This window comes from Triticum aestivum, chromosome 2D, assembly GCF_018294505.1.
Source record: "Triticum aestivum cultivar Chinese Spring chromosome 2D, IWGSC CS RefSeq v2.1, whole genome shotgun sequence".
Taxonomy (NCBI): domain Eukaryota; kingdom Viridiplantae; phylum Streptophyta; class Magnoliopsida; order Poales; family Poaceae; genus Triticum; species Triticum aestivum.
In genome coordinates this window covers 161,043,598-161,055,700 of record NC_057799.1, presented here as the reverse complement: position 1 = coordinate 161,055,700, position 12,103 = coordinate 161,043,598, and the positions used below count along the sequence as shown (strand labels likewise).

Sequence of the window (12,103 nt, the reverse complement as noted above, 5' to 3'; positions counted from 1 at the left end):
ATAAATAAAATAGTACCCTTACATATAATTGCTGATCAAGTAGGGACATTATGAGAAGCCTGACTATGCTCTTAGCCCGAGGACAAACACATGACCTATTTGGTTGGCTTCCTCAAAAAACTGCCCGACTAAGGCAACATTATCATGTGTTGGATTTTTAGGGCTAATGTTGAGATTGCTGCCTGGCTAAGAGCATCTCCAATAACAGCCCTATTTTTGGGCATGAGATGTTTTGGGAGCACGAGGAGGTAAAAAATGGCCTCCAACAGCTGCCCAACCGCAAAAAAATGCAAAAGGAAAATTTTGGGCAGCCCTTATATACAACATGGAGTGCTGCAAATATACATCACTTCGGCTGCTGCCCCAAAACAAAACGACACATAGTCATGACCCAACAGTCGTCTTCCACACACGCAGCCACACACCCGCGCCACTCCCACCTTTAGATATGCGGCTATCACACCCCACCATCGCCGGATCCACTCGTCGCACCCCGCCCGTTGGCCGCCAGACGGACGAATCGCGCTGCGACCGCCCCCTTTCCGCCGAAATCCGCCATGCCACCGCCCCCTTTTTTGCCAAAGTTTGCCACGCCGCCGCCGCACTGGTGTTGCCTCTCCTCCTCAGCGATGTTGCCTCCTCGCCATGCCGCCGAAGGCAAGGGCAAGAGGGGATTCAAGAGGGTGCGGCTTCGACCGTCCGGCAACAACGGCGTCGAGTTCCAGCACGGCGGCCGGAGGTACTGGCTCAACACGTTGCCGACGACCGACCATGCCCTCGCGCTACGACGTCGCCTTGTGGAGGCTTGGCCTCGCGTGCTCCAGGCTTAATTCCCCGAAGATTGAGTCTCGGGCGAATGCGGAACTTGTCGGGTCATCGATGATAATCGAGTCAAGCCCGAGCAAGTTGGCTTCCCGCATTGTTGTCGAGGAGCAGGACAACATTAGAGAGAGCGGCGAGGAGGCGATGGCAGCCTTTGCTAGGGCACATCTGGAGTATGTGCAGGTAGAGATGGAGTTCTACTGGAAGACGGACGTTGAGCAGTCGAAGCGCAAGAACGATGCCGAGGCAGGGCCTTCGTCATCACAGACGAAGAAAAAGAAGAATGCATGAGCCTCGAGTGTGTTCAACGTCGATTCTGACGGCAAGAGTGATGGGTTCGATGATATCGAATGCGAAAATCTATAGTGTTCATAGTTTGCTCATCGTAGTTTAAGTTGGTAGTTTAATTTTGCATGTCGTATTTAAACTATGTTTATAGTTTGCATGTTTAAATTTGGGTCGAAGTACGTACGAAATATGAAATATGGTCGAAGTAGTTCGAATGTTAGTTCAAAAAAAATTGGTCTTGTTCATCTAGGTGCCCTATTAAACGTCGCCTTGTCATGCGAAAAAAAATTCGTTTTCGTGCCCGAATATTTTTACAACACCCCTTTTTGGTGCGTGCAACTATTGGAGATGAACTATGGAGTAGCTGCCCGGTGTTGGATTTGGAAGACCGAGGCTGAGATTGCTGCCAAGCCAAGAGCTGTGTGTCAGGCCTTCATCCAAACAGACCCTTATGAATTAGGACTATGCTTATATAGCTAGTTATATTAGTCATTAGTAAGACTAGTACTGACAGGTAAAGTGAATTGATCGCTAGTGCACACCATCTTCCTGGCAGCATCTTGTCTGAATCCTAATCCACTGATGCGCTCAATGATTGTGTCTCAGATGATTAATTTACTCTCCAAGGCATGTCGTCTTCAGCAGTAAAAACCATAAGAGAGTGCTTACTTGATTGATTAAACTAAGCCGATGACAACCGGCACAAATCCCCAAACCAGACCAAGATCCACTGAGAAGAGTATGGCACACACACAAAAAAAGAGCAGAACAGTAAAAAACACAGGATCCAGATGAGAGATGACCAGAGATGTCTCTACGACTGCTCGCGCTCGTACGGCGAAAAACGCAAGCTCACAACTCACAGGGCGCCATCCATCCGTCCATCCTCGGCCGGCAAACCGCCGGACTACAGCAGGTTTAGTCCGGCAGCGGCCACGGACAGCACGGACGCGGCGACCGTCACGGCGAAGGAGCTACTGACGGCCGACGCGGCGTTGGCGTGCGGCGAGGGCGCGGCGCCGGCGCGGCCGGCTGAGCCGCCGCCCGCGGCTGCCGGGGCGGGCGCCATGGCGGGGGCGGTGGAAGGGGCAGCAGAGGAGAGCACGCGGACGTCGACCTTCTGCCCGATGGCGCAGTGGCCCGGGAAGCCGCAGAGGAAGTAGTGGTGGCCGGTGGTGTTGAGGACGACGGAGTCCTTGCCCGTGGCCCAGGTGGCCGTCGGCTTGGTCACGTTGCAGTTCTTGTAGTCCGCCTTGCTCACCGCGATCACGTTGTGGAACTGCTTGTTGTAGGTGAACACTGCGGCAATTTTTCCAGGCAAGTCACAAGTTAATCATCACAGGAGTAAATTAATCTGGCATCACCATGATAATGGAAACGACAACATCTACATCATTTATTTAATCGATCGAAATAGGCATGTTGTTAATTAAACTGTTCAGGCCATGCATCTGATAAAATCATAAAATTAATGCCCTAGTGCGTGAACATTCTCATGGGAGAATTTCTGTTTTTTTGGTTGTTGAGGACCAACATGAGAACATTCTCATATCAGAAAGCATCCTACCAACCCACTCACTAACAATCAGCTCCCCACTGCCCACCTATCTGCAATTCTGCATCCATTCAAGCAGGCTACAAATCACTCTCGCTACAACAGTGACCTGACTAATTTTCTAGTAAAAGATATCCACCTTGGTTTAGCAAACACAAATCCGATGCGCCACGCGTACCTCTCATAAAGATATTCGATCTAGGGCTAAGTTAAACAGGCTAAAACCCAGAGCAAGTATAGCTCGAGTGGCATCTCCAGTGGAACAAATAATATGATCGCCGTGCTAACTTTACAGCTCATGATCACACCTCTACCTAGAATCCACTTATCCAGATTGCAAACACCATAGTTTGGCCGGCAACCTATCATACACAGTGGTAATCATAGACCCTCTTCCTGGATGGGCCATAGCTATACAAATTTTGTGGTTCTCTGATCACTACGAGTGCTCTCTAAAGATGGCATACATGTCGTCATTCCTCTCCGCCCACCGAGAGCTACCAACCAACCAAGCAGCAATGAGAGCGAATGCATCAAGGTGAGTTGGCAACAGCAACAGGTTCCCAGCATAATTTGACAAGTTGCAAAAGGGGTTCCAGGCAGATCGGGAGAGGAACAAGAACAGCATGGTCCCTAGCTAGCTTGGACTCGAGGGAGATGATGGTCCACCGAGGAAGTGCATTCCCCATTGGTGAATGGGTGATGGGGAGTGGAACAAGGAACAATCAAAGGATGATAGTATACGTTGATGTGAACCGTCTTTGATTCTTGATGTTGGGCAAAAAGTTTGCCTGGTGGGGAGATCGCACTAGACTAGACGAATGTTCACCCTCCTAAATATGGTAATTTAATTGTGTGCAGAGAAAAAAATTGCTAAACCTTTTTAGAATCTATATGTCCAGGAGGGCCGGTGACCTTGCAACAGGCAATCACCGAGTGGGAATCGGCAGTTGCCTTGCCCCACGAGACAGTGACACAAACACACACGTGAGCTTACTCAGGCAGGGGCTTTAATTAGCTTTCAAGATTTAAGTTGCATGATTCGATTCTGGCAAATCGTACCTGGTGTGACATTTCAAAGGTAAAGCGAATGCGCAATTTAGTCGAAGCTTCTAGTTTTTGCTGCATCTAGGGCAAAGCGTCAAGAATCATGGTACACAGCTGCTTTGTGAATGAATTGTTGCACATGTCCGATCCAAAAGTACTGGTGCAGTTTTTATGTGTACCAAGTGTAATACAGTAATAATTGATTTTGCCCCATGGCACATGATGAATTCAAGAGGTTTTGATCACTGAATGCAAAAGAAAAACGAATGGCTTGGAAAGGCAGCACACTAGTAGTGCAGTAGACTTTCTGTTGGCTGCAACTTTCTTCAGTCGGTGCCCCGTGGAAATAGCAAACGAAGGCAAGAAAACCTACTACCTTACGCAACAAAGCAAACGGAGCCTTTAGGGCCACAAAACAGCATTAAAGCACGCCTTGTTTCACGCTTTAGCAAAACCGATCCTCGCTTTCCAGACATGCCTCACATATCCGCACGAAAGAAGACAATGATGTGTGTGTGCCTATTAGTAGTAGCACGAGTATGTTCTTTCGGAAATCGGAAATTATCTTCTGTTTTTTTGCTCGGAGAAGAAAAGAGTCCCTCTCTCTCTCTCTCTCTCTCGAGTGCGTGCACGCTGACATCAGGTATCCAGTCGGACGTTTTAGCTGAAAACAAACAAACAGGCAAACACACGGCAGCAGGAGTTTGATCCGGCCAAAATTCCCTGCCACAAGCAAGCTGCCAATGCCAAGACACGCCACCACACGGGGCTCGGTGCTGAGTAGTCTAGATTACTGGTACTGCTCCGTCCGTCCGTCTAGGCGAACAGAGAAAACCAGAAGGGCGGGGCAGGAGGACGAGCCCGACATGGCGGGAAAGCTGGCGGAGCGCCCGGACGTACGACGGCCGGGTTCTTCAGGAAAAAGGCATACGGAAAAGCCACGACGACGACCCCACAGCCATGGGGTCATCCTTTTTTTTTGGAGCTTCCATCGGTCCATCCTTGCGGGGTCGGGTTAGGTTGGTGCTCGGTCAGGCTGGACGGTGGTGGGTCTTCTCTTGTGTTGTGCAACGCCCTATGCGTGTGTGAGTGAGGTGAGGCCCATCGGGCGGATGCAGTTGCGGCCTTGCAGTACGAGACGCATCCTGGCCGTCCCCCACCACGTTGCGAAAAGCGCCGAAACAGCCAGGCCAGGGACCCTGCCTGCGCGGACCACTACGGGGGCAAAGGTCCGCGTCACGTTGTGGGGCATAATATCTCAGTCTTTGCAGTGCAGGAACCGAGTGCTCGCTAGCCCTGTCGACACATGTTCTCCCGCCAGAGTTATGCACTGTGCACCACAGCAGCCTCAGCTACATCTGTAGCATGCGCGCGCTCTCTCTCAATTCACTTGCTAGTTGCTACCATCCATATATTATGTACTCCCTCCGTTCACATAACATAATATGTGTTAGAGTAGTCATTATGGTATACGGCTTCTAGTCCAAGTCAGTTTTGTATCCCTACCCCAAGTCGGTTTGTACCCTCTTATATATTCTTGTATGCCGCACCAAATCATCAATAAACAACAGTTTTATTCAGTTTTCATGGTATCAGATACCGGTCCCAGGGTTTAGGGTATGGCTCCGCCAACGCCACCGCCGCCCGGCTACTTCGAGCACCGGGCCGCACTCATCGCCAGGGCTACCAACGCCGCGACCGTTTTTCTCTCGGCCCTCACCATAGCTCCACAAAACTAGCCTGCACCCATCCTCGCCGCACCAATATCTCTTGCTGACACAATCTCCGACGTCAGCCCCTACATCCCATAGTTCTTGATCTCGCCGCCCACAACTACTACCATTGGAGACATCTCTTCGATCTCCACCTCGGCCGCTGCAACCTGCGCTCGCATGTCGCCGTCAATTGTCTTCCCCGCCCCGAAGATCCGCAATGGTTGAAAGACGATCTCGCGATCGTCCAGTGGTTCTACACCCGCATCACCACCGAGATCTTCAACATGCTCGATCACGACGGCGCCACCGCTGCCAACATCTGGCACTCCCTCCGTCAGCTCTTCCAAAGCAACACCGACGCTCGGAAAAACGCTCTCTACACCGAGCTTCGCAATATGGTGCAAGGAGACGCCCCGGTGAACCTGTTCTGCCAGCGCGTTAAGACCATTGGTGATGAGCTCCGCGAACTCGGCGATACAGTTAGCGACTCACAGCTAATCAATATCGTCGTCGTCGGCCTCAGCGAAGACTTTGACAAGCAAGCCTCGTTCATACCGATGATACGGCCCCCTCCTACCTTCGCTGAAGTTCGTTCCTTGCTACAACTCGCGGCGGAAACACAAGCTCACAAGGACTCTCACCCCAAGGTCTTTCATGCCGCGGCTCGTCCTCCTCTGTCGTCTACACCAGCGCCGCCTTCCAGGCCGGCTCCTGCCGCCGGGCCGTCCGCATCGTCATCTGTTCAACCGCCCCCAGGCTGGCGTCCTAGTCCGAACTACCGCGGCAAAAACCCTATCTACAGGCCGCCGTTGACTCATTCGGTTCCGCCTACGACATCACCAGCACCGAGTCCTGCACCACCCACCAGTGCTCCATTTGCGGTTGCATGGCGGCCTCCTCATGATCCTTGGACGGGGCTTGTTCAAGCATGGCCCATGCCCTGGTCCGCTCCGTCCACCCTCGGTGCTCCGCCGGCATACTCAGGTGCCTGGCAACCCGGCCTTCGGCCGCCTACTGGTGCTCCCGGGGTTCTCAATCCCCGACAGCCGGCCAATGCCTATCACGCCGCCCCGACGTATGCTCCTTATGGTCATTACACCACCGACGGCGGCGCCTACTACACACCTCAGCCGGCCTGCTCCCGGCGCCACCCCCACCACAGTCGGCCAATGCCTACTACACTCCCCAGCCGGCCCTACTGTCTTCACCATCGTATCCGTCGGCACTGCTTCCGACGCCACCCTCACCTGCGACGCCGAGCTGGGATCAAGCTGCCTTTCTCCAGGCCATGAATAACTTTGCTGCACAAGGAAACTCAGGTACGGATTGGATCTTTGATTCAGGGGCCTCTAGTCATATGTCTGCATCTAGTAATTGGTTATCTTCTTGCACTAAATCTCCTTTCCCTTCCATTATCCTTGGAGATGGATCATCTATTCCTATATATTGTGTTGGTCAAGCTCAACTTCCCTCTTCCACCAAACCTCTTTTACTTCGCGATGTTCTACTTGCACCCGCCCTCATTAAAAATCTTATCTCTGTTCGCCAATTTACTTGCGACAATCTAGTTTTCGCTGAATTTGACCCTTTTGGTTTATCTGTGAAGGATTACCTGACCAAGGCCGAGATCGCTCGCTTCAATAGCTCCGGTAATCTTTATTCTCTTAATGGAGTTCCTGCCGCCACCCCTCCAACATCCATGCTGGCCTCCGTCGATCTCTGGCATCGTCGCTTGGGCCATCCCAACCCCGCCGTCTTAGCTTCTATGCTTAGTGAATTTACCATACCATGTAATAGGGACTCTCATAATTCTGTGTTTTGCGAGTCTTGTCAATTAGGCAAACATGTGCGTCTTCCCTTTAGTTCCTCTAGTTCTTGTAGCACTTATCCCTTTGAATTAATACATTGTGATTTATGGACCTCTCCCATTGCAAGTGTTTCGGGTTTTAAATACTACCTTGTTATCCTAGATGATTTCACCCACTTTGTCTGGACTTTTCCTCTACGCAACAAATCTGAGGTCCATTCTCTTTTCCTTAATTTTCAACGCTATGTGTCTGTTCACTTCTTCCTCCCAATTCGCTTTATCCAATGTGACAATGGTCGCGAGTTTGATAACATTAAAAATCGTACTTTCTTCTTACAACATGGCATCCTGCTTAAGTTCTCATGTCCCTACACATCCCCTCAAAATGGTAAAGCAGAACACTCTCTTCGCACCCTCAATGATATAGTTCGCACTCTCCTCATTCAATCATCTATGCCTCCCAAGTTTTGGGCTGAAGCCCTACACATGGCCACCTTCCTTCTAAATATTTGACGTTCTAAAACTAAACCCAACACTACTCCCTATTATTCCCTCTTTCTTTCCCACCCCGACTACTCCGCGGTTCGTGTTTTCGGCTGTTTCTGTTTTTCCAATGCCTACGCCACTTCTGCAAATAAATTGTCACCACGCTCTATCCCATGTGCTTTTCTCGGCTTCTCTGACGAGCACAAAGGCTATCGCTGTCTCGACCTTCACACCGGACACGTTCATGTCTCTCGTCATGTCACGTTTGCTGAGCACATTTTTCCTTTCTCACAACGCACTACTACACCATCCAACACCCCTAGCTCCGCAAACACCCCCTCTCCCCGTCCTTTCCAACTATATACTCCCCTACCTGCCGAACACAACTTATCACCACCACCATTAACACCCACCATAGCCAATCCCAACCATACACTCACCCCACCCGAGACGTCCCCAACACCCCTGACCCCTGCTCCCTCCCCAACACCCAGCCCTGCTCCCACTCCACCACCCAGCCCTGCTCCCACTCCACCACCCAGCCCTACTCCTTCGTCCGACTCTTCCGCTGCGCCGGACTCACCAGTACCCACCTTACCCCCTCGTGCTATTCCTACAGCAGCCCCGATTAATGATCATCGCATGCGTACTAGGGCCAAATCAGGATTTCATCAACCCCAAGACCGCCTAAACCTTCATACCTCCGTATCTCTCACTTCTCTTCCAAAGAATTACAAAATTGCTCTACTTGATCCCAATTGGGCCGCTGCCATGCAAGAAGAATATAATGCTTTACTTCAAAACAACATCTGGCAACTTGTTTCTCGTCCTCCCAATACAAATATTGTTTATGGCAAATGGATTTTTCGCCAAAAGTTCCACTCCGATGGGAGCCTCTCACGATATAAAGCCAGGTGGGTTTGTCGTGGCTTTTCTCAGCAACAAGGAATTGATTACGAAGAAACCTTCTCTCCTGTTGTTAAACCTAGCACCATTCGCACCGTTCTTAGTGTTGCTGTCTCCTCTTCATGGCCCATTCACCAACTTGATGTTAAAAATGCTTTCCTCCATGGTTCCCTTCAAGAAACTGTCTACTGCCAGCAACCTCTGGGTTTTGAAAATCCATCCTTTCCAACTCATGTATGTCTTCTTCAGAAATCTCTCTACGGTCTTAAACAGGCCCCACGAGCTTGGTTTCAACGCTTCTCCTCCTTCATTCAAACAATAGGCTTCACTCCATCTCTCTTCGACACCTCTCTTTTTGTGTATCATCAAACTTCTGACACTGCCTATTTACTTCTCTATGTAGATGATATCATTCTTACCGCCTCCTCTCAAAAGTTCTTAGATTATATTGTCTCTCTTCTTAGATCTGAATTTTCTATGACTGACCTAGGACTCCTTCATCATTTCTTAGGCATTGCTGTTGTTCGAGATTCCTCCAGCCTTTTCTTTCCCAACGCCAGTATATTCTTGATCTTCTTAATCGTGCTGGTATGCTTGACTGTCAATCATCTCGCACTCCTGTCGATACTAGTTTTAAACTTTCGGCTACCGGTGAACCCTTTTCCGATCCTACTCTCTATCGTAGCCTAACAGGTGCTCTCCAATATCTCACCATTACTCGTCCTGAAATCTCTTTTGCTGTTCAACAAGCATGTCTCTATATGCATGATCCCCGGGTTCCTCACTATAATCATGTTAAACGCATTCTTCGGTATTTAAAAGGAACTCTCAATCATGGTCTCCACCTTAATAATTCTTCTCCAAACTCGCTTACCGCATACTCTGATGCAGACTGGGCTGGTTGTCCTGACACTCGAAGGTCCACTTCCGGTTTTTGTGTTTTTCTTGGTAACAATTTGATTTCTTGGTCTTCGAAAAGACAGGTTACAGTCTCACGTTCGTCGGCCGAGGCTGAGTATCGCGCTGTGGCACATGCCGCTGCAGATACAATCTGGATTCGGTAGTTACTCTCCGAGCTACACAGGCCTATTGAGCAGGCCACTATTGTCTACTGTGACAACATATCAACAGTCTACATGACCAGCAATCCAGTTCAACACCGACGCACAAAGCATATTGAGATTGATATTCATTTTGTTCGTGAAAAGGTTGCTCTTGGTCAGGTTCGGGTGCTTCATGTTCCCTCTACGGCTCAGTTTGCTGACATTTTCACCAAGGCACTGCCTACTAAGCCGTTTCAAGATATCTGTTTAAGTCTCAACGTCGTCGAGCCTGCCGTTGATACTGCGGGAGGATGTTAGAGTAGTCATTATGGTATACGACTTCTAGTCCAAGTCAGTTTTGTACCCCTCCCCAAGTCGGTTTGTACCCTCTTATATACTCTTGTATGCCGCACCAAATCATTAATAAGCAACAGTTTTATTCAGCTTTCAATATGTTCAACTTTTTTCTGAGTCGGATGTATATAGGCACGTTTTAGTGTGCTTGCTCACTCATTTTATTCTGCATATACTTAATATTGAAATATTCAAAACGTATTATATTTTTGAATGAAGGGAGTAGTTTGTAACTCACCTACTCCGTGGTAGGACTGCGATATCTGCACACTACAAGCCGTGCCAGCACTCGATAAAGCCGGGCTTACACGGTACACACGACACGTACATGTAGTGTGTACCGCCGAGCAGTGAATTAATGAAAGCTTTGACTGGAGTCACGTCGTGAGCGGCGGTCGCGCCGCGCCGAATCACACCAACCACGGGGAGCGCACGGCCGCCAAACTAGAGTGGATAGCACCGCCAGCCGTGAAGCCAGCTGCATGCCATGCGCCTATCCTGAGGTCGCATGCGTATGTCAAGCGGTGCGCCCGCTGGTTGCTCTGGCGTGGAAGACGTTGCAGCAAAAGCCAAGAGGTTTGGGATGGATAACGACGTCGCGCGTCCAGCGCCTTCTATGCCGCACAAGAGCGAGCGGTGCGGACTCACTGCCGAGTGCTCTACTTCTCGGACTAGTGCCCGTGTCGTGTCTCTCCGCCGGCAAATTCTGTAAAATAATCCTATTGTATGTACTCAGTTCATAAGTGGGAGCTCGGTCCCGCTTCCACCTTCTAAAACGAGTGGTGGACTAGTGGGCCTGGTGGCAGGATCAGTAGATTGCCAGGACAGTGCAGAATGCTCTGTGGCTCTCGCTCGTGTGAACCTCTGCAAACTTATTGTATGCGCGTGCACCCCCGAACGATAAGTCTAACCTAAGCGCAGATGAAGATATCTAAGAAGTTCTGACAAGCACAGAGCCGTTTATAGACAGAGCTGCGGGTACGAGGGTTTGGGGACGATCCTAGTCCTAGATGAAAAGCAAAATGCCACGCGCTCAATCTTCTGGTTTCACCAACATACTACTCCTTCCGTTTCTAAATATTTGTCTTTCTAGATGTTTTAAATGGTTACCATATACAGATGTATATAGACATATTTTAGAGTGTAGATTCACTCGTTTTGCTCCGTATGTAGTCATTTGCTGAAATCTTAGAAAGACAAATATTTAGAAACCGAGGGAGTAGTTCTTGTTTGTTTTTACACCGAGGGCGATTCTTCTTTTCATTATTCCCCGGAAATTGCAGGAAAAATCGTAGCGATGTTAGAACGAGGGGAGCAGAGCGCGCGAGCGTGACGTAAAAAGAGAGGTGCGGGGGCGGCTAGAGGCGTACCAAGGGTGTCGCCGAGGCTGAACTTCTTGGAGGCGGCCCAGGCGCCGTAGTCGGGGCTGCCCATGATGGTCCACCCGAGCTTGTCGCCCACCTCGTACACGGCCGCCGACGCCATCCCGGCACACATCGCCGCCGCCACCAGCGCCGCCAAGGCCACGGCCCAACCTCTCCTCAGCGCGGCCATGGCTACCACCGAGGTCGACACACCAGCCGCACAAAGGGAGATGGAGAGGCTCCGGCTACTTGCTCGCTCCGCTCGTGCTCAGTCAGTGGACTGGAGAGTGGAGTGTAGGCAGCGGGTGGCGGTACAGTCCGGTTGGTTAAATAACCCGACATGCTCCGCGAGCCTTTCTGGCCCGGCCCGCAGCCCACTGCCGCCCGGAATTCCAGAAATGTCCCCGGCGGCTAGCGTTTGGTGAGGCGGTTTTAGCAGGTGCCCGATGGTAATATCTCCCGCGCGCTTTCGCAACCACCGGCCCGGCCCTCGCTCGGCCAGCGCCGCACCGGCCGGTCGCCGCTCATGGCTCGCGCGTCGCAACTACCGCTGCGGGTGCTGGCCGGCCGCTGCATGCTTTCATGCTTTGTAGTAGGAGAAAACGGTACAAGCAAGGGACGTTTGCCGGTTTGCGTGCACCTGGGGCACGGAGGAAGTGTGGGGAGGCCCTTTGCCGTGGCCGTTCGTCCGTAAACGGCGTACATGCTTCCAAAAA

The 12,103-nt window shown here is 50.7% G+C and overlaps 1 protein-coding gene across 1 annotated transcript; it reads right to left on the bottom strand.

The window, feature by feature from the left end:
- Positions 1 to 1,747: 1,747 nt before the first annotated feature.
- Positions 1,748 to 11,878, bottom strand: LOC123052351 (mavicyanin). The gene is made up of 2 exons (XM_044475491.1): positions 11,394 to 11,878; positions 1,748 to 2,409 (listed from the first exon to the last, which is right to left on the bottom strand). The coding sequence occupies exons 1-2, from the start codon at positions 11,575 to 11,577 to the stop codon at positions 2,018 to 2,020; spliced, it is 576 nt and encodes a 191-aa protein (XP_044331426.1). The 5' UTR covers positions 11,578 to 11,878; the 3' UTR covers positions 1,748 to 2,017.
- Positions 11,879 to 12,103: the final 225 nt, after the last annotated feature.